The sequence below is a fragment of the Thunnus albacares genome, chromosome 22 (genome assembly GCF_914725855.1).
Source record: "Thunnus albacares chromosome 22, fThuAlb1.1, whole genome shotgun sequence".
In the NCBI taxonomy this organism is placed as follows: domain Eukaryota; kingdom Metazoa; phylum Chordata; class Actinopteri; order Scombriformes; family Scombridae; genus Thunnus; species Thunnus albacares.
In genome coordinates this window covers 24,277,655-24,305,579 of record NC_058127.1, presented here as the reverse complement: position 1 = coordinate 24,305,579, position 27,925 = coordinate 24,277,655, and the positions used below count along the sequence as shown (strand labels likewise).

General features: G+C 39.5%; 1 protein-coding gene across 17 annotated transcripts in view; it reads left to right on the top strand.

The window, feature by feature from the left end:
• ablim2 (actin binding LIM protein family, member 2) overlaps positions 1–10,111 on the top strand; it is a 99,960-nt gene extending 89,849 nt beyond the window's left edge. For all 17 annotated transcript variants that reach the window (XM_044342379.1, XM_044342386.1, XM_044342381.1 and 14 more), the window contains 4 exons: positions 1,308–1,368; positions 2,392–2,399; positions 2,520–2,600; positions 8,067–10,111. In XM_044342379.1, coding sequence (XP_044198314.1) covers positions 1,308–1,368; positions 2,392–2,399; positions 2,520–2,600; positions 8,067–8,180 — 264 coding nt within the window. In that variant the 3' untranslated portion in view covers positions 8,181–10,111. The remainder of the gene's footprint in view (positions 1–1,307; positions 1,369–2,391; positions 2,400–2,519; positions 2,601–8,066) is intronic.
• The last annotated feature ends 17,814 nt before the right edge of the window (positions 10,112–27,925 follow it).

Below are 27,925 nucleotides of genomic sequence, written 5' to 3'. Positions count from 1 at the left end.
TATATTGAACTATTTTTCACTTGCTGACATTACTGGTTAGTGTTGTTGACAATGTGGATTTAGTATGTTGGAAGCAGAATGAAGGGAGATATGTTGTTTTCTATTAACCGTGGAGCTATGTAACATTATACTTATAATATACAATACATTTTTATGCAAGCACATTGCATACACACAGAATGATATACAGTAGTGCTCGATCTCCATTTAAAGTAAAAATTCATTGCACTTACTTGGATGATTTTGTTTTATTCTGCTAAAGTATAGATCTCCATAAATTAAATGTCATGTGTTCTCTTTCAAGAAACAGTACAAAGAGTCTACAGCCAAGCTAGCGGCTCTGTGAGGCTAAATGCTAACATGCCCAGAATGACAATATAAACATGCTGATGTTTAGACTGTATAGTTTCCCAGGTTCATATCAGTTTAGTATATCAGCATGCTTACATTTAATAATTAGAATTAAACACAAAGTACAGCTGAGGCTGATGGTAATGTAATTCATTTGGTCATAAATTTGGCAAAGTACTATTCAAACTGAAATTGTAACCTGATGGTGGCAAAACATGAAATGCCAGAAGACCAACAAAGTGATAACAGTTTATCCTGTAGAGAAAAAAAAAGTTGTGCCAGTCCATCCAATAATTGTCGAGATATTACACTAAAAAACAAAAATATGAACCTCATTCTGGTGCTAGAGAAAGGGTCAGGGTTTCACTTTATCATTAGGAAGTTATCTGCTTGGGACCACAAATGTCTGTATGAAATTAATGGCAACGTATCCAATAGTGACTATATGATACATCAAACTTTGCTCCAATTATTGAATGGTTGGACCAAAGTGGTTGAGCGACTGGCATAGCCATGCTGCAATCATTTATACTTTACTACCATTATGGCTAATAGTTATACTGACCAAAAAGCCAGAAGATAGACATGACACAACACAAAAAGAGCCTCAAGAACCACAACCCATATCAGCCTTCTAGCTAATGTCTTCTTCTCATCTATAAACATGGTTATGTGTCTTGTGTTCTATTAACAGACAGACAAACACTTTCCAACATGAGTGCTTCCTTCTCTTCTCAGTTGTCTTTTAGTCTTAAACTAAGGGATGTAAGCTCACTATCAGAAGAATGTGTGACACTCACTTCCTGTTGGTCACCCTGAAAGAATGTGAACAAATTAAGGTCAAACACAGTGACTAAAAGACTTTCAGATGAACCCATGCTTTGATGAAAAACAGTAACGTTCTGGGCTGAACAGTGGTCTAAAAGGTGTATGTATATGTGTGTGTGTTCCTACAGGCTGCTGAGATGGTGGAGGATGAAGTGGACCCAGACTCCCAGAGCTGGGGAGGCATGAGAGGTAAGAGTGAGGCTGATTCTTAAAATCTGCAATTTAACGTTGTAATCATAGAGTAAAGGTTTGAGGATCTGCTGTTCTGGAGGTGTTCTTCTCCCCTAAATTCCCATTTCAGAGTTGTCTTTGAATTGTCACTGACAATATTACACTGTCAATAGCATGCCCACACTGTGATTGGACCAAAATATTCCATAGGCGTTGTAGTTAACATATCTTTGAGTTTTTAATCAAAAAAACAGATATTTTCGAACACAGTTGCTTGTCATTTATACTGATATTCAGACCAGTAGAGTTTCATGACCGTCCAAGCCAAACTCTTAGCCTCCTTAAAGAAAATGAACGGAATTTTTACTTCTAGAGAAACTTTCCCACTTTGCAACTCCATTGTTTCATTATAAATCCTGTAGTACAGAGCCAACACACAAGAGCTGTATCAGTGTGTTAATACATCCTACTGCATTGTGTACATCTATGTGCAGTATGAGACTGTTTTTTAATAGAAAGGTCACAGGCTGGATTCCCAGCTCCAGATAACAGTATCAGCTAAAATTTTAAACGATAAAATGTGGAAAGGCCCATATCATCTTTCCTTTTGAGTACAGATCTAAGGTCAGTTTACAATCCCCGATTACATTGTTCCCATGCATATGGAGCCCGGCAGCTCTGGCTCCAGATCAGTGAGTGGAGGTAACAGCGTGGAGAGGTGATGTCATTTTTCCAGCTGCAGAATTATTGATGTGTGTTTACAAGTATGTGTGTGTACAGTCCCGGCTTTATCTTGGGCAAAGAGTGAGTTGAAGGGATGCCAAACTCGTAACAGTGTGTGTGTGTGTGTGTGTGTGTGTGTGTGTGTAGAACAACCTTTTATAATGCTTTTGACGCCTTTTGAAACCCAATGTTTTGAGGAGATTTGAGTCCACGAGTTGTAATTTATTTTCAGGCTGTATCATAATAGGTCTGCAATTCAAATAAAAAGTCATTGTTCCACCAGATTAATTCTCTCTTTCTCTTTCCTTTCTTTCTCAGAGTACAAGGTAAGATTTCCCTCATTTGTTAATACGTAGAAATAATATTCTTGGCAGTGTTATATGAACACTGGATTATAATTGTGTTCCCTAATAAATCTCCTACAATGCTTACTTTGTGCTCGCCAGGTCTACCCCTATGAAATGCTGGCAGTGACGCATAGAGTGAAAGTGAAGCTTCCCAGAGACATAGATCGCACCAGACTGGAGGTGAGCTCTAATCTTCCTCTCCCTGCTCTGTCATTTCCTCCCTTCTATTCACAGATCATTAAAAAAGTGGAGAAAATGAGAAATTGCAGCTTAGAAATGAGTTAGAAAAGTCAGAATTGTGTGGTTTGGGTGAAGTAGTGAGGAGCTACTGTATAAGCCAAAGCTTAAAGAAATGCCATCTCCAATTTCTGTTAAGGTGGATAAATGTTTGGCCAAAAGTATGTGGACAGGAGGGTGTTTTGTGTGTATTTTGTCTTTCATGATATGGGCCTAGACCCCTAAAGGCCTCAATATGCTTCACATGAAGTGCTTGTCAGATCATCTAATAGAGTGGGGAACCCACTTTCCACCTTCAATCTTAGAAAAAAAAGATATGATTATATTAGAAAGTAAGAGGAAAGCTATGAAAGTTTGGGATCTTGGTGATGGTATGATGCATTCAGGGCCATTGAGGACATCAGGGTCTGTCATGTCCTCGACTTTACACAAAAGATTTTACATTTTGGCACACTTTTCTTAGAGGGAAAAATTGTTAAATTAAATTACATAAATGGATTTAGTATTTCACCACCAGATTTATATTTCTAGCAATGTGGTGAAGGCTTTGAAATTACATTTAGACCATCATTTTGGAGGATAAAATTAGCAGAAAATTGAATCGCTCAGTTGAGTGAATAAATAAACATGGGGAAAATGGGGGAATCTGGACCTCAGTATTTCTAAAATCCTGGCTACAACGCTGTGTGTATGCATCTTCAGATAATTTGCACTGCAATTCAATGCTGAATTGATTGGATTTGATTTAGCTGTTATTTACTATTGATTCAGCTCAGATCTAATATTTTCAGTTGTTAATGAAGTGTTAAGTTTAGAATTACCAAAAAAAAGGAAACATTAATAATCACTCAAGTTTTATTTTAAAGTACTAAATTAAAAATGTACTAGAAACTATTGTTGCCACATCAGCAACAATAAACTGTTTCAGTAAGCAGTGATTTTTAGGAGCCAACATGGTTTGGAAGTAGCATTAGTTGCTAAAATAGTGTTAGAAGCATTGGGTTGACTGCAGGTACCTTTGCCCTGAAGGCTCACCTTGCATTCTTACATAATATTAACAAGGTGTGTGGTGTCACTGGTATGTTTTGATGATTTTCACCCCTATCTTGAGTGTAGCCATTACAAACAGGTATAAACACTGTCGGACAACCTTCTATGACCTAGTTTGTTTTTAGCATATTGAAGCCATTAGTCTCATTTAGGGGAAGTCTGTGGCAACAGTTTGGGAAGTCCCTTTCCTGTATCAACATGACAATGCTCCCGTGCACAAAGCCAGCTCTATGAAGAAACGTTTTTCCTAGTTTGGTGTGGAAGAACTTGACTGGTCCGCACAGAGCCCTGACCTTAACCCTATCCAACACCTTTAGGCAATAAAGCCTGGCTCGCAGTCGGTGAGTGCCCGACTGCACTAATGCTCTTGTGCCTGAATGGGAGCAAATCTCTGCAGGCATGTTCCAAAATCTGTACTTCCCAGAAAAGTGGAGACCATTATAGCAGCAGATTAATGCCCATGGTTTTGGAAAGAGATGTTCAACAATCACATATGGGTGTAATATTCGGGTGTCCACATACTTTTGGTCTTGTGGCACAGTTTACTGCGAGAAAAATGCTTAAGTTTGAGCTGTACTTTGTGCAAAATAAAGTCAATAAATTGTCAGATTTTATTGGAAATGTGAATATAATTGGCAGTAGTGTTGGTTTTAGGTTCTGAAGTTGTATTACATTACTAGCACTTTCTCAGGGTCACAGCAAGTTTAACCCACATGCATGCCTTATAATAAAAAATTAAGCATAATTGGACTTAATGTCCTGTAATAACTAATTTCCTGCAGCTGTTTTTCTTAAACTACCCATTTACAGATTCAGAACTCTCATTAACATTGCTCAGTTGAAAATAGAAAATGTTTTAGTCATCTTAAATAAACTTCCACATTGGATAAAAATCCCATTTAAAAACTTTACCACAAATTCTGGTTAGTCTTGTGGTGCAGATCTGATGTCCCCAGAAGAGGTTTCATGAACTTTTTCCTTTCAAAAACACCCCCCTTAAAACATTTAAACCTTCAGTCACCCTAATATGAGAACTCCCTGTGAGCCTTTTGATTATGGGAATATTGTCCCAAGAGGAGTCGGATCGTCGGGATATTGAGGTGTTACTGACGCAAGAGATCCCCTCTGTGGTTGAGAGCACAAGACTGGAGTCGTATGGTCATTTGTGTGTATATTGAAGAAATATTCCAACCTCTCTCTAACCCACCACTGTGCTTGATCCTTGACCTCAAAGTGCTGTTGGTTTACCCAAACTAATCAGCAGCTAAACTGGTATCAAAACTCAAACTCAGAGCCAAGACAGAGGCTCTTTTCCATGAGGCAGTACAACCAAATGTGATATTTTTGACCTGTAGTTGTACATAGTGCAGAGGCAAAACTTACAGGAATAGTTGAACATTTTAGGGAAGTATGCTTATTCGCTTTCTTTCTGAGAAATGAAAGATGTGAGATGAAAAGATGGGTACAGAGCAAGAGTCAGGACGTGGTTAGCCTAGCTTAGCATAAAAACTGGAAACAGGGGGGGAACAGCTAGCCTGGCTCTGTCTGCAGAATGAGTAACAATGTGGTGAAATGTATCCTTCCCCCCTCTTTATCTGCACGGCGTGGGTGTGTGTGTGTCACCCAACACACTAGCAATGATGTCATCATCCTGCGGGCAAAAGCTTGTTGATTCAAAGAGTAAAAGATCTGAGCAGCTTGTAACATACTGTGATGAACATGCATCAAACAACAATCTGTAGATGTGACACTAATACGTCTCACATTTGAAATAATTTTAGTACACATTTAAACTCATATGCACTTTGGTTTATGCAAATCATGAATATATGCAGTTCAATCTGTTCTAAGATACCCCAGCTAGACCACTCAGAATTTAGAGTTATCTGACATTTTCATGTATATTAAGTATCTTTAATTTCAACCCTTTTCATGCCAAAAGATTTCCTAAAAGTATTCCTAAATACTTTTAGTCTTGTCAGAGGAAGAAAAGATTAAACTCAAGGGTAAGATACATGTATTTTTTGGTATATGAAAAATATATCAAACAAAGCTGAGCTTGTGTCACAACCAGTGTTTCAACAACTAATGGAAAACACCCTCTGTGACATCACTGTCTTGGGGTGTGGCCAAAAGTGCCACACCCTTGAAAGTCTGAAACTATGTAAGTATTGTACCAGTGGTTTTACAATCCATTTATTTACCCTTTGACTTGTAAAAGTTAAAATTTTAACAATAAGAAGTTATGGGGTGGGAAGGTAAGGTTACACCATCTGAAGGAAATTATTGGATAATACTGTAATGATAGTAATGATATCTTTATTGTGTGACATATTTTGAAAATCCAATTTTCCTGGTAATAGAGATTATATTCTCTGTCTATTTTTTTATCGTGTTATTATCCTGTCAGCATGACAGGTGAAAAATAAAAGGGGTCGGGATGTTGTTGCCTCGGGGTGGAAATCTATCGCTCCACATTCCTCAATCTGGTTGTTATAGAATCCAGGCGATTGGCTATCACACAACAACAGCCTGCCTCTAATTTACCATGACTATCATCAGAGAGACTCACAACTGCTGTGCACACTACAGCCAGAGTTTTACAATAAAGCAGCTTATGCTTTTGTTCTGGGTCTAAATCAACACCATGCATGTTTTTGTTCCATGGTATATTCTTGACATTTACAGAGGAGTTTGCAGCGTGCAGTGTGAGCCAAGTTTGGTTTTGGAAAGTACTTTTGTTTGGATAAACTTCTGAGGCACAGAATTCAGTTTGCTGTGTTAAACCTCAGTACAGAAGGCAATGTAACATCTGTTTATGTGATGAACACCAACATTGTCTAAGGATTGGGTGAATGTCATATATGTGAGTCCAGTTTGAGAGTATGAAGCTGGCTATTGATGCACCATCAAGCAAAAGAGGGTAATATATGCCATCAGCAAAATGTCGGAGGTCTTTCGTTTGCTAATTGCACCCTTTGCTAGGACAAAGTGTGCCATTGTTATTGTTATTTAGGACTCTCCTGATTTGTAACCCATTGTAGGCTACTGTCTCACTGTAAACATCACAGTCTCCTGAGAAGAGACTCATCAGCATGTCATGGGGAAAATTATATGCCAGGTCTCGGCAGACAGGTGCCAAATATGTTTCTCAGCAGCAGAGCTCTATTGGAGGCTTAAATAATCTCATTGGTTCAGGTAAAAACCCTGATGAATTGAGCCAAAGAACCAGATGCTTTCTGGCTTAGTGGAACATTTGGTTTATATCAGTGAAGCCTAGTGAAAATTCAACAACTACAAGCAAAGAGAAAGCTGGTGTTGATCACACCACACATTCAACCCCAAATCAGTTATTTTCCCTGGAATTGCCATGATCAGTGGATTGGCACTTTACTTCCACTTTAGTGAGCAATGACACACACATTTGCGCTGTTGACCAGTTGCAAAAAGAGTCCAAGGTACAGGATGTTATTGTAGTAGCTCTATTGCACCATTCAGTTTTATATAACCCTGTCCAATCATAACGAGAAGTTATCCCAGTTAGAGCTCACCTCTTTATATCCATTTTGCCAGCAGTCTATTTCATGACAACATGCGAATGAATTTTGCTGGGCCACCTTCTAGTTTGACCATGCCATTAGGAAGAGACACAAACTGAAAAAATCTATTTCTAGCCATAATAACTTATCTAAGTTATATAGTTAGCCTAACTGAGCTTTTAAGTTCACACTATCCATATTAGCCTATACAGTATAGGTGCTGTTGGTTAGCTAGCTAGCCAACCTGCTTCCCTGAAAAAAATGAATTACATGGCTTTGACAGTTGAAAAATAAAATTACCATTTATAGTTTGAATTATATTTTCATCATTAATGGCTTTTTTCCCCAACTCACTAGCCCCTTGGAGCTTATTTTAAATCCAATAACGTATACATGACAAAATAGTTGCTTGTCAGTACATTCCAAAACAACCCGTGTGAGCATTTTGCTGATCTGGTGCCATCATCAGTTGGATGAAGAAACTGTAGCTGTAGTTTTTTCAAGTTTAGTCAACAATGAGTACTTGGTTGAGGTTAGAGAAGGATCACCTTTATGGTAAAAAGACACAAACATTGACCGTTGGTGGAAGACGGAATGAGAATCTTTGTTCCTGCCAACCATCCACCCTGGAGACATTAGACGGTGGTACAAGCACTCTCCATCTCCATCATCAATACCCAAAATGAGGGAATATGTTTTGGAAGAGTGGTGTTCAGTAGAGTTTGAGAGACTGTCCTTGCCAGTCTCTTTAAAGATAAGTACAATATTGGTCTTTTTCACTAAGTCAGTATCTTTCCTTTGCTGTGTTTTGCATTTCCAGAGACATCTATCACCTGAAGACTTCCATCGGGTGTTCGGTATGACCCTCGATCAGTTTGACCGCCTGGCCCTCTGGAAGAGGAATGACATGAAGAAGAGGGCACGCCTTTTTTAGACCAAAAAAAAAAAAGGCGCCAAGCAGCATCTCAACAAGCACCTGTCCTGTCCAGAAGGAAGCAGAAAAGAAAAAAACAACTCATCTGAAATATCTATATATGCACCGCCATGATACCCCAACTTTCCACCTGTAAAACGCCATGCCATCTGCCTGTGATGCCACGGAGAGGCACTCCGTGTGGGAACATTTTCACGATGTTGAGGCAGCATCTATAGCTTTTTGTATGCAATGTGGTCCGAATGTTTGACTGACAACCTTATGGAGGAGGAAGAGGAGCTGCGTTTGCATGGCCTGTGTTGATGCTCCTCGCCTCCCATGTGGTTTCTGCATCTGCCCCTGCCCGCCCATCCAGGCGCAGTCATACTCCCTGGCAAAAAAAATAACAGCTTTTTGTAATTCTCGTGCAGGCCTTCCTCCAGGTTTCTGTGGTTCTGACTGTTTTTTGTGCGCCTTCTTCTACTCTGTCTATCTTGACTTATCTCCCTGTTTCTATCTTGAGTTTTTCACTCACAGCTTGTTTGTTTTCACTTTGCGAGGGTTTATCATGTTGTCTGTCTACATATCATTTGTTTTGCCTTTTCTCTCTTGCTGTCTCTCCATCATCTTAAGTTGTTCTCCCTGCACTGAGTTCATTTTTACATTTTTACACCCTTGCCATTACTTTAGGACAGTGAAGAGACTGCAGAGTTGTACACATTGACTGTTGAAGCATGTCAAGGCCAAAGACAGGGATAAGAAACTACTTCAGCTTCTCTGATCTTTTACTTCAAAAACTGTAAAAGCACCTTATCATACGCTTTTGTTTTCAATTTCAAGCTCAATCAGAGAAGACTGGCTGGGTAGTTTTGACATGCCTGCCCTGATACGTTTGAATGCAGTCCCATATCTTACACAAGCCCCTTGTAAATCTCCACAGATAGGGGAGCCAAGGCTGGATAGGGGCCACAACATGGCAGTGAATCACAGATAGAGGGAGGAATAAAAAAAAGGAGAATGTGGGGCCCTGCAGATCCTTCAATAGACATACAGTGCAGAAGGTTTCAGGGTGTGCAAAGGTGTCAAACATGCAGCATTGCCAGATTGACATGCACTCACATCAACAAAACAAAAATGAAATTATTTTTATAAGCTATTTTTGACTTCTGGAAAGGATCATTAAAGCAATCATGAGACACAGCTGAGAGAAATCATGATTTTGTTACAAGACAAAAAGCCCATGCTGACTTTGTTAAGCTTCACAGACCTGCAGCAGCACTTAAGCATAACAAGTGAGGTCTTGCTTGATTTAAAACTCAATACTATAACTGTGTTATATCTTCTCAGATAGAGATTTAACTCTTTATATGTTTGTTGTTTGAAAGCATTGTTGTGTACAGTCAAAGCTACACATTTAAGCTGAAGTACATCAGCTTCGCTTGATTTCTGGGCAGTAAATCCATCAACTCGACAACTAACATACTGTAAGATGTATGTGAACATATACTGGACATATACCAGATATATTTGTCTGTATACAAGCCATGGTGTATAACTCTTCAGGCATGCATGAGGATGGGAAAATGGGGTTTTATCCGATGACCTCAGTTAAGAAATGTATGAAAATAATATCATCAATGTGGTTTGAGTGATTGATTATTTTCTGGTTACATTAATTCAGATGAAAGGCCCGGGTCAGCTGCTTACATTAGCTTGTGTTAGATATTTATTTAATTGCAATATCAAGGAAGGGATGTTATTTTGAAATCTTAAGGGTGTAGTGTCGAGTGAATGGCACCACAGAGTTTTTGAAGAAAAACATATCAAATTTTTAGTTTAATCTGAGTGTCAAATCAAATTTTGCTCCTGTAAGTAACACACTAACTGTTGTCATAAACCGTCATGTCTTCTTTCTAATATTCATCTGCTATTAAAGTGCTTTATCCAAACTACAGAGTCGCCATGGATTTGAGTGCTTGTGTTTATTAAATGATTGTGAAAAATTAGTTTCTTCTTTGTATGGAATAACTATAGCTTCAAGTAAAGTGTATACCAGAGACGTGTGGATGTTTTTTTTAAAGATATCAGGGAGAAGGAGTTGAGTCTATGATATGATCAGTAGTGATAGATGATCACCAAATAGTTCTCAGCAGCATTTAAACAGCTGGTGTTAGAAACTGTCAGAATTAAGGGTTAGATTAGTCAGATTTATACAGCTGTGGAAACATTAGCATAAGCCACTGCCATAGAGAGCAGGTTGTAGGAGTAGAAACTGCAGAAATCAGCCTGAGATTGTCCCCTAAAAATTACGTTTGTTTACTATTTTGCAACAGCAAATATGTTTGAATCTAAAATGATGCCATTTGGATTATGTTTTTGTTCAACATAATGAGAAGGCATTTTTAATGAACGTATGTGCCACGTCGCAACATGTTCATACTGAATGTATTAGCTGACAAATTTCGTTTTGTTTTTTCCTATAATATCCGCAAGTAGAAAGTAAAGCATGATTATGAGTATGCTAAGGCACTCACAGCAGCTTGTTAAAGTAATAGAGAGATTGTGGTCTTCTTGGTTAAATCCACTGACTGCGTAAAAGATGGACATCATGACAGCTCCCCAAAAGTGAAGCCAAAATATCTCGATTGCTTCCTGGTGGCTGGCTGCAGTGTAGGTCATAAGTCCAGCCCCCTCCATGTTAGTGGATGGGATATGAGCCAAACTAAAAAAATAAATTTTAATCAAAAGTTGGTTTCTGTCATTTTAGGTAGTTCTTATTACGCTGATGTTTGCCCAAGTGTTAATTTTTCTGATAAGTTTGTTTTTAATTAGTTATTTGATTATATAAAAAGGGACCATGACATCATGATTGACAGGTGTGACAGCCACTCTCAAACCTTCGCCAACTCTACAGCACAGACTCTAATATGACAGCTCCCAGAAAGGAGATATTTGGGCTTCACTTTTGCATGGTGGTAGGAAGTGGAGACATGTTGTCCATATGTATATACAGTCAATGGTTAAATAAAGAAAAAGTCATTGGTGACTAACTTTAAAGCAGCTATAATCAATATCCTTATTATAATGTATCAGATGACAGTGTGTAATGTGAGAGGTGTCGCTTGTAGTGATGAACCTTCAGAGAATTGTCATGCCTCCAAATAAATGATAATGTTGCTCCGTAACTGCTTGTTTGCTAACAAGTTCAACATATTAACTTAACAGATAACATGTCGTTGTGTTCACTATTTTTTTCCACGGCCCCCAAGTGGCCAAAAAGTGAATATAATCCATACAGCAATTACATTAGCTCCAAAAGGCATCAGGCAAAACTATTTAGTAGAATATAACATAATGTTGAGGAGACAAGGTTGCTTACACTAAGACTGATGAAAGCATCTTCAGCTATGTTCACACTGCAGCAAAGAGAGTATCTTATCAATGCATCTAAGGCTTTTTTTCTTTTCAGTATGTGAATAGGGTAAGTTAGTACCATGTTGACAAGTGCAGCCAATGAAAACGCAAGATAATGGAAACAAAATCTGCGCCAGTTTTATTCTTATTTATTCCACTCTTAAACAATTTTAAGGACCTTTAAGGATTCTGGGCAACTGTAGAAACACGACACTGCAACATGCTGGCTTCTGTGACAGAGGACGCGCTCCCTATGTAAATATAAAGGGCTCATCCTAAGGGAACGTAAACACAACGATTCTTATTTTCAGGTGATTACACACTAAGGAATATGTACATAGGCGCCTAAACAATGGAGCAAGTGGAGTGAATGCATCCCTATTATTCACACAAAGTAATGGTTTTGCTACCCCACTTTCTGTCTTTTTAAAAATAAACTTATCATACAGTCTCCGCAATTAGGTGATTATATTTAAGCAGCCTATATCAATGATCATTATTCTATTTTCAGCAACTGACAAAAACAAGTAATAAGTGTTTTCGGACCACCCTGAAAGTTGGTTTGGTCCAGCCCATTGTGAGAGAGAGACAGACTGAGAGGAGCTTTTCCTCACATTGTCAGTGTCTGAATTAACAATCAATTAAATGTTCAGTGATGGGAAGTTACTTATTTAGACTTCTGCAAAACACTCTGCTTAAGTTTCAGTTTTAGTCAGACTGTGGGCAGAATTGTTTTTAAATATGATGATGCATCACTCCATGTAATGACCTCTCATCTTGCTGCTCTGCGCTGTGCTTTCATTATTGTGATTATTCTCTCATTTTCTCATACAGGCTAAATGAGAGCTGCAAGTTTACTGTAAGGGGCAGTAAAGTCTAGTCCTCGACTAAAATGAACCTTTTAAGTCTTGAGGAGCAAAAATCACCTTCTGAGTTGTGCATTAAAATAATCCTTGATTTGAGATAATGTAGGTTCACTAGCAAAGACCACACCATTTGAACGGTATGAAAAGTAGTTTTATTTGGATTGTTGAGAGGGTTCAGGATTGGATGAGGATAGTATATGGTGGGCTGGATGAGGGTCGGGTGGGGGTTGATTGTGCAGCCTGCAGACACGGGGATCGGAGAAAAGATGAAAAACATGCAACAGATCAGACAGGGAGGGAGCAGGCTAGGGGAAGATACGACCTGGCCCTGCGAGAGGGTGGCGCTGGACGGGGAACCCAGAAGTGAGCAGCCGTCCGGAGCGGTGGTGGAGGTGGAGGCAGAGAAGAGCAGGAAGAACCTGGCTTTGTTGTTGGTTCAGCGAAACGGGATTTGTATCTGGAGTTCAGCCTGGCCTTCAGCTGGGGCTGAAGAAGTCTGGGTTCTGTTGTAGTAGGCGGCATTGTGACGTCATTGATGTGTGTCGGCCCGGCGGCGGACAATGAACCCGGAGGAGCGGGAGGATTTGAGCTGCCAGCGAGAGAGTTGATGGAAGTAGAGTCTGCATAGAGTTGGAAAGTTTGTCTTTATCATTGTTTCGTAGGAGTGGGACGATCGTCTCCTTGAGAGCTCGCCGGAGGTGAGCAAACATCCGGTTGAAGATGTTAATCGCTTGGAAAAGAGCAGCGTCCCAGTGGGCCATTGCGTGGATGCGTGTGGAGCGTCTGGATCCCAGCTGATCAGCTGGAGGAGAGGGCTTCCATGTGGATGTGGTGGTGAAGGAGATATCACGTTGGTACTGCTGGATCTAGTCGTGGGTGGTATGTTGCCGAGGAACGTGAATCAAGGCGTGTCATAGGTCACGTGAGAGCTGAGACAAACGGGAGAAAAGGGGTTAGTATATAAATATGCACAGATGATTGAATTAGTGAGGCACAGGTGATTGAATTCAGTGAGAGAGAGGAGCGTGGTCTTGTTCCTGAACCTTTGCTATAATAATAACTCCATTTAAAATAATCTGCTTTTGAAGTTGTGATTATTCATTCCTGTATAACATTACAACTACAATAGCTTCCACTAGAACCTGTGTGTGGGATTGGAATTAGATAGTTGTTGTGAGGCCATTTCATTCATCCAAAGTTTGTACTTTGTTGCAACTGTTAGACTTTGAAGATGCCTTGTAAGTATTGAGAACAGCAACCGTCAGGTTGTTTAACCAGGTTTAAATCATATGTGTTGTGAGACTATTTCATTTATATAAATTGTCTGTCCTTGTTTGACCTTGAAGATGACCTAGTAGCCTGCAACCTACTAACATTTTAGGCTACATAATGTTTTTATGAGTATTATGTCAAATATGAAATAGCCATTCTTCTCATAATCATTCCCTGTCCTGATCCACCCTATTATATACTGTTCTTGATGCATTCCTGGTTTTCATAGCATCCTCAATCTAACTAATCTTGACTAGTGCAGGTGGTTGTTTCTTGACTCAATCCAAGACAATCCAAGATAAAGGTAGTGTAGAAATACAGGAAATTTGTTTTAAATTACTATTTAATAATGTATCTTTCCAAGTTTGCTCCCCCATTTTAATACATAACCAGGCACCTATGAATGCATACTTAGGAATGTCATATTGATGATTACAGGCCTGCTTTGCAGCCATTGCTTCAGAAGTCTGCTGTCTGACCCACAATAATAATAATCCTAGCTGTTTTAAGCAAAAGATTCAAACATGTTTCCTTGTGTCAGCAAAAAATCTGCAACACTAAAGCAGTGTTTTATATCCTGGATGTAAAGACTGTGAGAATGCTGAGCAGCAAGTCAATAAACAGGAGGAAAAAAACAACATTTAATCATTACGGCTTTACAGTTCCCTCTAGCTCCAGCTGCCCAATGCTCTCTTCCAAATTGGCTATCCATTAGCATCTAGGAGGATCATGGATTGGACTAGGCCCAACCACCATCAGGCATGATGTCAGACTCCACTGTTCTGACTTTTATGAAACTTGAAGCATTAATGCATTATCAAAGATTATACTGATTAACCTAATGAGGGTGTAAAAAAGACTCAAATAGTGTTTTTCCATTGGCACTTTTGGCCATGTCAAGTCAAACCATGCTGCGTTGATTTGCATTTCCATTACCAGTTTAAACGCGCTGAGTTGTGCCAAGTTGCGTCTGAGATGAGGGACTCCCTAAAAACTTAGTATTTCACCTGGATGGTGGTTTTGCAGGACATAACAGTGCACATTTCGGTGTTCTCTGTGACCCTCTCATCCCGTGCTCTGAGTGCACATTCATCAGTTTTCCACAATGGAGGGTGAGTTAAGTTAGTTTTGTACAAATAATGTAGGTTACTCTTTTTAATTTGCACTAGTCATGCTAACATTAGAATGTAATAACATGTGCCCCATATCATGTGCCATGTAAATATTGGATGAAATTTACTGGCTAGCTAATGTTAGCTAACTGTTCACAAGCTAACTTCATGTTAGCAAGTTTGTGTTACTAAAATATTGTGCCAAGAAAAAGAGAGAAAGCCTATGAGAATGTGAATTCATCTTTATGTATTCACACAGACCACCTGCCTTCACTTAGTTTTATTGTGGTGTACTTTATATGATAACATACATGCTCCTTTGTAAGAATTCAGAACAAATTATTATTACCTGAATTATTTTGGTTTGATAAAAATAAGAAGTTAGACTGAGTGGCAAAGTATGGGCTAGTTTTATTTCTAAAGCTTGGAAAATTAGGCAAATTGGACTGAATAATACATGCATACAATATGAGATCAGTTTATTTGATGCATGTCAAGTATGAAGGCATACAGAATATACTATTCATGTTTTCCTATAATTTGTATATTTGGTCTCACTCTCTTGATAGCCTGCCTTGTTAAGCCTGTTTGTGGTGGGCATCTATTGATGCAAGATACTACACTGATATCAGAACACAGACCCCCCATCTGACATTGGACATAATTCAGTCCGTCTAAATGTCAATATATTTTAGCACTATTTAGTTGTACATCTTTTTTAGTAAAACATTATGATGGGAAATTTGAGCATTCATCAATTCATCAACAGTAAGGTAAAAGTCATTTGAAAATCTGCAGGGAAGTCTAGTCATGGTTGCAGCCATGCCAGCAGTACAAGGAGCAAAAATCCAAGTGTCTCTTTGTAGATCGATGATCACAAAAAAAAATCATTTCTGAAGTTACAATTAAGCGTGAGTCTTGTACGTTTACGTTTAATCTTGGGATTAAGGCAATGATTCGGTTAATAAACAAACTTTTAGATAACAGTTTTGCTAGCTTATCCAAAAAGTGATGAGATGACCCAATGAGCTGACGAGAACATGCATCAGGCACACAATACTATGTGTGACGCAGGACATTTAGGCACCGCCCTTGGGTGAAGTAACAAGTTTTAAGGGAGTCCTCCTAAGATGGACCATCTCCGAAGTCAGGTCAATCCACCTCCAAGCGGGATGTGGCAGGACCGACCATGACCAACCTGTGATGACCCCACTTCTTCCCCTAAAACAAGCGTGTGTTACAAGACTCAACTCATATCTGTGCTGGAGACCAGAGAAAAAGATGTTTTTAAAAGTCTCTTTGTGTTCAGCTCTCAGTACTTCTGTAGCTTCTATCTGAATCTCTGTGATTTGGAGTTTAGTTTCTCTCCTGTGTCCCTGTTTGTACTTTAAGATATACTGTTTCCTGTTCACTTTCAGTGGTATAGGAGTCGTTTCAAGTTACTGCTGATGAAAACATTTCCTGCTGCTTCATATTAAAAGCTTTCCACTGACAAACTAACAGAAGGCTTTTATTGTGAAGAATTTATAAGAAAAGAAATGTGTTTATCTACCTTTTTACAGCCGCTCCTTTGACCACTAGTCACAGCCCAGTGCACTTCCTGAGGGCTTGACTAAACAGTGCTAAAGAGGACATTGCTTTCAAACGTCATCAACTCAAGACAAGCACACCATTAGTTAAAGACACACCTTCAAGTGGGTAGCCCAAGCCCCCAGGAGGTGTGCTGGGCTTTCAAGCCAATTTGACATTGTGGCCAAACTGTGTAATTACACCTTCCAGGTCCGACAGGGACCCAAAAAGCATTTTTCCCGCACACAATAACGGGAAAAGGAGCAGCTGTAAAATGATGGATAAATTGTTTTGAGCATGACAACCCCCGCGAAATGAAACGTTTCACTATCAGAATCTGATCCATTTGGTCCGATAACATATGGAAAGTCTGGAAGAGTCGCATGATTTAATTATTTTCTCCTCATTCAATTTAGTTGAGGGCCAAACCGTAAGCCGGCCTGGCTGGTGGAAGTCTCTGGTGCGTCTCCCAATAATCAGGAAATGTGAGCAACCTCCAGGTAATTTCTTCACAGCAGGATGTGGGTTTTTTTGGCTTCATGAGCCACTGAGCAACTTTCATAGGAATGAACAGGGCCCTGCCTCCAACACTGTGTCCAGTTCTCTTAATACATCCATGTGGTAGCCCTGTTGTAGTGAAGATGCAAATCCATGCTGGCAGGGCTGATGTGCCAAGTCAAACCGAGTCAAGCAAGCTAGAACATGTGTAGGGAAAAGGCCCATAACTGCTTCCAACTGTGATGAGACATCAAGGACATTTTTCTCATATGTGGCAGTATCAGATATTGGTTACATCCAAGAAAGATATGAACAGTGCTAATATGAGTGGTCAAATTGAGCATGAAGCCTACAGTGTGAATGCAGCTAAAGTGATGTTCCAGAGCAGTGAGTGGATGTAAACCCAACCAGGCTGGATTGCAACAGAGAGACCTTTCATGTCTTTAGACAAACAGGCCTCTGACCCAGAGAAAACAACACTGAGGACCTTCACACATTGCGCAGAGCCTGTGGTGTAAGATTCACATTGAGAAACAATATTTGGAAGTTCCTTTCTCAATACAGACATTCAGAGAAACAGAGTGTGCATGCTGAAATGAAAATGTATTTCAATGTGGAGGAATGAATGTACCCTATGAGTCATAATCAGCTGAATTCAAGTCATAGCGTTTTATAACCGGATTTATGATTTATCTCAACAACTTTATTCATTTTTTAGTGTGTCTGATAATGAAATCAAAGGTCTGATGGATGGTGGTTTATTATAGCTGAACGTATTTGTCTGATTTGCTTCCTGGTTGGACTTGTTGCAAAAGAAATATCTGATGTCCATCTTGTCATAAATATTAAATTCAACAGTGTTGGCTCTTGTCTGATATATTCTGGTTATTTGACCTCCCTTGCTGGATTGTTATTACTATAATGATCAGAAAATGACTTAAGATCACAAAGGTGTTCCAAGAAGATCTCTAACAATGCATTTGTTGTGGTATTATAGAACTGTATGAAGTTGTTTCTGTCATATCCTCTCTACTGCTACAACAACCAAATTTCCTTATTATGATGTTTTATCTAATTAAATCTAAATGTACCATGTCCTTAAGGGAGCTCCAGGGGTCTCAAGCATAATGAGAATGAAATGTTTTCATTTATTTGATATTTCAGTTATTGCATTCATTAGACAGGTTTCAACCTGAAAGAATGCGTGAAGATGTGCAGAGAATGAGCTTCATTCTTGTCACCCATATCACTCAGCATATAAGGATAGTTATGAAATATCAAGTCAAAAAAAAATCTTTGGATTCAACAGATATTCTCTGCATGCTATAAATGTCTGCACAAAATTTCATCTTAAACCATCAGTCAGTTTGTCAAGATATCTGAGTCTGGATCAAAGTGGTGGACTGACCAGCCAACATACCGTCCATAGAGCCATGCTGCTAGTCTCTCAGATTTATGTAAGTGTAAAACTAAATTGTTTTACACAGATTATGTTCTTTTTCAGGAAAGACACTAGAAGAAATAGCAATATATAACAACATGTGTGTTCACTTCTCTGCATATTTTTCCTTTGAAACCAATAAAGCCATTAGAAATATGTAATTTCAGTGTTTTTCATCTTAATTTGCGCATCAGCAGATTCAGAAATTTAAACCGAATCACAGATGTACCATGAAAGATTGTAATTTTCCTTTAATTTTTATCAGAGAAAAGCAGCCTATGATCTGGTGCTTCATGGATGTACTTTATTGTGAGAACAGACAGCATGCTAGACGCCAACAGAACAACAAAGGCCAAAACACTGTATATTTTCTCTCACATATTGAGCAAGGTGTCCCACATGGCTGGGAACGCCACAAGACCCGCCTCCTGTGACGTAGCCTACGATTGGCTGCCGCCGCTGTCAGTCACAGATTGGGGGGGGGTTTGACAGGCGTGCCTCTGCCTCTATTGTCACCGGCCCGAGAGGAATATTTATTTTTAACTTGGAAAAGGATGAAAAACGACAAAGGTAAGCTGCTTGCTGGTTTGAAATACTTTGTCCGGGTCGACTTTCATTCACCAGTTGCTCGCTGCTTGTTTGCTTTTATCGCGGTTTGTTGTCACGGAGGTCAGCTGGCCTGAAAGCTGCCTCCCTGAACCAGTAAATGGAGGTAAAAGTGAAAGAGGAGGATGTATGTTGAGTTTCCCTTCATGTAATTTTTTTTTTTAAAAATGTCGTATATTGACATGTAATGCTTTTGTGGACTAATGTGGTGCTGCTATAATTGTTTATGGTCAACTTTGTGCAGTTTGGTATTTTTATTAATCCAATTAACAGCACTTAAATATCATTAAATGTAATTATAATGTCTTTGTGGTGCTGAGTCATGACTTCATAGTGAATTTATTGTCTTTAACAGTGTTTGCCTTTGTTATTTTCTTTGTCTATATTATATTTTCCCCTTATTTAGACGTTTTATTGTGATATTTAAATCGCATACCCATAATGACTGTTACTATCTCACTACCTAGTTCTTTTTGTGACGTAGAATAGATTTTATCTATGCTGTTAAATCAAAATTGTATAATTGTGATGTATTAGAGTACAGACACATGTCAGTACAAAAAATACAGGAGCTTCAGTGATGTGAATGGGACTACAAGGGGTACAAAGGACCATGTGGTATAGGAGAGGAGAGGAGGAAGAGGAGAGGGGAAGGAGGGAGGAGTGTGATTAATTGGCAGACTGAGGGTGTGTGATGCCCCTGGCTGAAGGCTGCAGGCTATTCCCAGCATCAGAGGAGGAGGAGGAGGAGGAGGAGGAGGAGGGAGACCAGCTGGGAGCCTTGATGTCTGACAACTGTCTGTTGTGACCTCCAGACAAGGAGAAAGGAGAGGAGAGAACGGCAAGGGAGGCAGTGTCTGATTTGTTTAAGGAGGGTTTATTTCACCATTCAAAACTCCATTAAAAAAAATATATCTTGATGTAGAAATTTGGCTGAGGCTGTACAGTAACAGGCTGAGAGGAAGGGTTGCAGGCATCAGCTGATCTAGCAGCCAGTAACCCCCCCCCCCCCCCCCCCCCCCCCCCCCCCCCCACACACACACACACACACCCCCACCCCTCCCAGCTTAATGCAACAGACTGTGGATGGAGCAGGGCGTTCCTGCAATTTAATGATGTGGGACAAATCCAATTAATCAAATACAATAGAGCAACCAGATAGACAAAACATGAGATTCAGAATAATTAGTCTGGAACTGTTGATGGGATTAAAAAAATCAACTTGCACTGGAAATGACTTCTAATAAAGCCTCAATCACCATCATTAGCCGTCTATTTAGAGGGTTTAGAACTTGCTGCTTTCAAGTGATGTTGGAAATCAGGGCTACAGCTAATGATCATTTTCATTATTGATTAAACTGCCAGTTGTTTTATTGATTAATTGATGTAGTGTTTGATCTATAAAATGTCAGAGAACAGTGAAATTGTTGACCAACAGTTCAAACCCCAAAGAAAACCAGCAAATATTCACATAGAAGCTGAAAACAGTGAAGTTTTTCAGCATTTTTACTTTCAAAAATAACAATGACTCAATTGTCAAAATAGTTGCTGATAATTTTCTGACAGACAATTATGGATCCATCAACAAATCATTTAGCTCTATTGCAAATAAATGACATATTGTGCAAATCCTGACCCCCCCAAAAACAAAACATTCCTAACAAATCCGAGTTACTAATATTCCCAGTAACCAACAATTTATTATAAAATGACTCATGTGCTTTTATAGATTTTCTTCTCCTTGCTCTGATGCTGAAGTACAAAGCAGTTGTGTGCCACTTCATTTTTACAGTAAAATAGCTTTACTTTCTTAAAACCTTTAGAAATATAAACATGTTTTCTACAGTACCAAATTTTTACAATTAAGGAAAGAAGCACAAGTTCTCCAATGTTAAAAACAAGAACTTTGCTTAACCTTTTAGTCAGGCTCATCAGATGCGCCATCTTTTTGTGGCTAGAAGTATACTATACATGTTCAAGGAGACACTATGGAAAAATAAATAATTGAAATATCGTCATTTTTTTGTCTTTATGTAAAGCAGTTTTCAATACAGCACAAATATCCACATATGAATAGATAGTGGAGATTATCAGGGTTCAGGGATATAAGAACCATGTTTATTCTGAACCACAAAAGCCTGTTTTCATCAGTTTTATCACTAAGCAAGGTCAATACCTTTTACATTATATCTCTTATTGATATTCAAGTTGTGATATGGTTTTTTGCAGTATGCTGTGTTTGCTTCTCAACTCCTATGGTTTACACACAGGGATGATGTGGCTGTAAAATCATCAACTGGGACACTTTTACTGGAGGGACAGTCATAACTGATTGATGATTATGAATGAAGAATAAAGTGCAGTCTAAAATAGGTAAAATGTTGATTTAAAATATATGAAAAATGTTGCAGTTGTACCATCCTTGTTCAGAACAGGTAGTACTGATTTGTCTCTGTGCTGTTTATGTACCAGTGGTCTCCGTTTTCTTACCTTACCCGACATGGCTCTGTCCTGAATTTGAATTCCAAGAACACTTTATACTTCCACAGCCTTTTGTCTTTTATTTTTACCCTTTGTTGTACATGTGTCTGTGTGTGCCTGAGGCTCTGTATTTCCTCAGCTGCTTGGAAGGCCAGGCCGGCTTCACCACAGCCACTTGTTATGTGACAATGGACAATAGCAGGCAGACAAATTGTATACATCCTGCTGGCTTGTAGAGAGGATGGAGCTGTGAGCCAAAAATGTAACCTGCAGACACGGAGGAGAGAGGAGCGGTAAACAACACTGAGGGGTTAGACTCACGTTACACTGGATTGTTTAAAGGCAGTCAGTCCCATCCTCAACAGGAATGAAATGAGACTGAATATATATTTTTTAACAATCTTTAGTGTACTTTGTGTGTAGCTGGATGATTTAAATTAAATCCACTGGGGGGCAGATCAGGGCCAAATTATCTTGAACTGACAATGAAGTACTTCTGAGAATTTACAATTTTGCACAATTTAATCATTACTAAACATGAAACTAGAGGAGGTTACTGTGTTGTTAATGCTGAGTCACTGTAGAAAAAGTAGCAGCAGCTTGCTTTGTTAGGTCTAAAAACCATATGTGAAACCATTCAACCATGGGCCAGTTTTTTCATGTAGGGGGTCAGGGGGGTCACAGTTGTGGTGAAAACACAGGCCTGTATTTTTTCAATATTTTGTTCTTTATTTCTAATAATCAATTTAATATAATTGATCGATGAAACTCTTTCTTTTGGCACTGTATCCAACAGCAGATGTCATTACTAAGCGAGGGACATAATTAGAGCAACTTATATTAAAATAAATTTGGCAAAAAAAAAAGACTTTTATATGAAAATGTTTCCTCTGTGTTGCACTAGCAGACTACAGATGTAATAGTAGATTTACTGTCTACTGAGTTCATTTTTGAAAAACAAACGTTTTGATGTAAATTCTGAAAGTTCAAAGTTCAGCTTTCTTCAGGGGCCAGATGTTTTTTGCTGGAGGGCCAGATTTGAGCCACGGGCTGCTATTTGCCTTTCACTGCTGTAAATCATGCACAATGAAAGTATTTTTTGTTGTATTTTGTCTTTAAAATATTTTTATAGGCCTGAACAGATAAAGCTATTCAGTATTTCACAATAAAAAAAATCTGAAAAATCTGAGGAAAACAAATTTGTGTAGCAGAAATGTATTTTTTCCCGCCAACATGTGAGTCATCCTGTTCCCAACAAATGTCAGTAAAGATAATTTGTTCCTTACATTTGTCCATTTCCACTTTAGTGCATTTCCTCCCAGGCCTGTCATTTGTTTAGCCAGTATAACATCTTTATCTTTAGCATTGCTAGTGCATGCTATCCCTGATTTGTTAGCGTTTAGCATTATGTTTTGTTATTTACATCAGCATTTTATGGTTAAATCAGTACAGACAAGTATTGATTTAGTTCAGTTATTGTGTATGGATTTAATTAGTTAGTTTTCTGAATAGCAGCTTTTGTTGTTCTGACTGATCATACTTTCCATGCTCTTCCTGACATCACCGATGATGTCATGGATTAAACCAAGTATTTGAGATTGCTTTTGACTCTTGGTGTTTGTCATTTGAAGAAAGTAGACTGGAGTACTAGGAGATGCAGTGTAAGTAGAAGAGAGAGGGGTGGTGAAGGCGTGAAGGAAAAGGCGTATGGCGAGTTGTATTGAGAGGTTGGACACTAAGAAAGGAGAAAAGGACTTGTACCGATCGGCTAGGAGGGACTGAGCTGGGAAGGATGTGGAGAAGGTTAGGATGATGAAAGATAGACAAGGAAACATGCTGACTAGTGAGGAGAATGTGTTAAGAAGGTGGAAGGAGAACTTTGAGGGGCTGATGAATAGAATGAGAGAGAGAGAAGGTTGGATAATGTGGGGATATCGAACCAGGAAGTGCGGCAGATTAGTAAGGAGGAAGTGAGGGCAGCTATGAAGAGGATGAAGAGCGAAAAGACAGTTGATGAGAGATTCTAAGAGATTCTAACTAGATTGTTTAACACAATTTTGGAAAGTGAGAGGATGCCTGAGGAGTGGAGAAGACGTGTACTGGTACCGATTTTCAAGAATAAGGGAGTGATGTGCAGAGCTGTACCAACTACAGAGGTGTAAAGTTGATAAGCCACAGCATGAAGTAATGGAAATCAGTAGTGGAAGCTAGGTTGAGAGGAGACGTGATGATTAGTGAGCAGCAGTATGGGTTCATGCCAGGAAAGAGCACCACAGATGTGATGTTTGCTTTGAGAATGTTGATGGAGAAGTATAGAGAAGGTCAGAAGGAGTTGCATTGAGTCTTTGTGGATCTAGAGAAAGCACATGACAGGGTGCAGAGAGGAGGTGCGGTATTGTATGAGGAAGTCGGGAGCGGCAGAGAAGTATTTAAGAGTGGTGCAGTGTGACAGCGGTGAGGTATGCGGTTGGAGTGACGGATGGGTTCAGGGTGGAGGAGGGATTACGTCAAGGATCGGCTCTGAGCCCTTTCTCGTTTGCTAATGGTGACGGACAGGTTGACGGATGAGATCGGGCAGGAGTCTCTGTGGACGATGATTAGTAGGGAGCAGGTTGGGGAGAGAAAGGAGAGGTGGAGGTATGCACTGGAGAGAAGAGGAATGAAAGTCAGAAGGAACGAGATGGGATACGTGAGCATGAATGGGAGGGAGGACAGTGGAATGATGAGGATGCAAGACGTAGAGGTGGCATAGACGCCTGAGCAGTGGATCAAGGGGAGCAAATGCATCTCCGTTATTCAATTAGGAGGAGCAAAGTTATGGTGTTGCTACCCCACTTTTTGTCTTTTTACAAATAAACTTATTATCATACAGTCCCCAATGTATCACTGATCATTTTTCTATTTTCAGCAACTGACAAAAACAAGTAATAAATTATGTTTTTGGACCACCCTGAAAGTTGGTTTGGTCCAGCCCATCGTGAGAGAGAGACAGACTGAAGAGGAGCTTTTCCTCACATTGTCACAGTGTCTGAATTAACAATTAATCAAATGTTCAGTGATGGGAAGTTACTTATTTAGACTTCTGCAGAACACTCTGCTTAAGTTTCAGTTTTAGTCAGACTTTGGGTGGCATTATTTTGAAATGTGATGATGCATCACTCCATGTAATGGCCTCTCATCATGTGCTTTCATTGTTGTGATTATTCTCTCATTTTCTCATACAGGCTAAATGAGAGCTGCAAGTTTACTGTAAGGGGCAGTAAAGTCTAGTCCTCAACTAAAATGAACCTTTTAAGTCTTGAGGAGCAAAAATCACCTTGGGAGTGCGTAAGAGAGGTAAAGAAGAGAGTGCAGTGTCAGGAGTGATCTATGACAGAATGTGTACCAGCAAGAGTGAACGGGAAGGTCTATAAGAGGGTAGTGAGACCAGCTATGTTGTATGGTTTGGAGGCGGTAGCACTGCAAAAAAGAAAGGAAGTGGAGCTGGAGGTGGCAGAGGTGAGGATTTTCGTCGGGAGTGACGAGGACAGACAGGATTAACGATGAGTATACTAGAGGGACAGCTCAGGTTGGACGGTTTGGAGACAAAGCGAGAGGTGAGATTGAAATGGTTTGGACATGTGTAGAGGAGAGATGCTGTTTATATTGGGATGCTGGAGATGGAGCTGCCAGGCAAGAGGAAAAGAGGATATGGTGAGGGAAGACATGCAGGTGGTTGGCATGACAGAGGAAGATGCAGAGGACAGGAAGAGATGGAAATGGAAGATCCGCTGGAGAGACCCCTAACGGTAGCAGCTGAAAGAAGAAAAAGAAGAACGTTCTTTGCATACAGTTAGAAATATTTACAGTCTTGTTTGAACAGATAGTGTTGACTGATACGTTGTCATTTACCTGAGAGACATGTGGTTCTGCCTGACTGATCACAAACTGACTGTGCAGCTGATTGGAAGGCCTGTTTGGGGGGGGGGGTTCTTAAGTGTGTATGAGTTGCAGCTGTGTGCCTGTGATGTGATGTTTTACGAATTGAGCTTTCTCAAGTTAGCCACCAGTTGTTTTTCTTTTCATTTTTTTTTTGGACCTCCATGTGTTCTACAGTTGCACAGTGTAAATAAATCACCTTTTTTTTAAGTCAATCAACAAATCTCTGCCTCCTACCATCTTCCTTGACACTCTGGCCAGGCTTCTCCACAGAAAAAATATCTTAGTAATCCGATACAGAAAAATATATCTTTTATTTTTCTAACATTCTTGAAAAGTTCATACTTTGGGAAAGATGCTTCCTAGTGGTTTGGGTCACTACATCTACCCACACACTTACATTTTTCTATGTAATCTGATATTTGTTGATGTAATAATGAATAACAGACACAATTACCATCATCTCTGAAAAAATATAGAGTATATTTCTATGAAAGGACAGGAAATCAACCCATACACTAATTACTAACTAACAACTACACTAACTAGCTGGTTTGTTAACGGCATCTTAACGAACAGTGAGAGAATTGAAATATTGCTTATGATTTTGTTTTGTTTGAGGACTCAAGCCTTCAAAGTCATAACTATTAAAATTAACATGACCTCTTGAAAATATGTTTATTTTATTCAGTGTAAATGGAAATGTTATCAGTTGTATTCTTTATGTGAATCAGTGCTCTAATGGAGAAAACACTTCCTATGTGTGAAACAGCTGGCTCCATTATCCCAGCCCTGTCAATACCGTTGATCCTGCTGATGACATCATCACTATTGGACATCTGGGTCCAGTGTGTGTGTGTCTGTGTGTGTGTGTGTGTGTGTGTGTGTGTGTGTGTTGAGATGCCATGGTAACAGTGGGAGCTGAGATTTGATACACAGGCCCCCTGTCAGTAAACCCCATGTGTTCAGTTATATCCCTCCTGTTGCAAGCATTACAACTGCTGCCTTCATGTGCTGCCTGAAATATCGTAAATATGAGTGACATTACACGTCCTATGTGCATTGCAATTGCAAGTTTTTCTTTGGTTCTCCCTTCTTTCTATACTCTTTTATCCTTCCTTTTGTTCCCCTCCTCCTTTTGTATCATTTTTCTCCTTCTGTCCCCCCCCCCCCCCCCCCCCCCCCCCCCCCCCCCCCCCTCCCTCCATAGTATTTGTATCCCACTGTGTCTTGCTTTAGGCCAACATTTCCAGTCTGCTCTCTGTCTCCAGACAATATCCTCTCTCTCACTCGCTGTGTATAATCCTCTCTCTGCTGTCTGGTCCAGGTGTTTGCCTGCAGGAGGACTCTACCTTCATATCCAGAAGTCATAAAGATGAAAAAAAAGATGAAATATTTGATCTGGGGTGTGAGTTAATGCGAGTACACTTCTGCTGAGTTTCCTTACACATACTGTATGGTGTGTCACATTGGCATGTGCACACACTTGCACCTATTAGTATGTATGTATGTGTGTCCGTCCACCAGTCACAGCCCGACATTCTCATTAAGATCAAATTTAAGGTCAAGTTTCATTTTTACAACTGAGACTCGGAGCGTCAACATCACATTTGTGAAGGGTAGAAATAATGTTTAAAAAAAGAACTTCACTCCATAATTTCACTCCATTGTGGGATGTTTCAAATATTTAATAAATTTCACACTCAAAATTTGGACACTCAGATCAGGCTATGGCTGATGAGTCTCAGAGTTGCTCTGAAACTGCTGTAAAGGCACATTTTGGGAAGGAGACTGATAACAAGGCTGAAAACATTATTTTAATCAGCCCTAAAAACTCAGCTTGTTATTATATATTAAAAGCCCCTTCAAACATGTTCATACATATAAAGATTCTCTGCTTTGAATAAGATTGTCTCTGACACAATTATGTGGGGTTTTTTTTCCTTGTTAGAAATACTTGAAATGACATTTACTCCTTCTACCTTGTTAAAAAATCCAGAATCTGTGAATATGCAAATATATTTCATTTCAAAAGTTTTCCTGCTGGACACAAGATGTCTCATACATCACTGTAAAGTCCATTCTCAGTATTTGTGCACTGGAGTTTCCACATCATTGTTTTAATGTGCATACTGGACCACAGTCATAGATTGTAAAAAAAATATGGACGTAGCCACCGTGACGTCACCCATTGGTTTCCGAAGAGCAGTTTTGAAGCTCAAAGTGGGCGGCTCCAGCTGTCGCCATGTTGGCAGTGCCTGATTCCGCCTAACTCCCGGCTAATAAAATTTAAACAAGTGAGTTATAAAAAAATTCACCCCCTGTACAGTTGTCATGAAAGGGGAAATTAGCTATAGAGACCAAAACGGTCTGTTGTACCAGACTGTAAACATGTTTATTTCTGCTGTAAAGTTGGGCATCTATGGGGATTGACTCGCTTGGCACTTCTGCGTTGGCTTCATTTTTCAGCCCCGGAGGTTACCGCTGGACCAGGATTGGCTCCACACTAATCATGATGTCAGAAATCATGCTTGTAGGTACTTGTGTTAAACTGAGATTTAAAGTGATCACAGAAAAACTTTCCTCCTT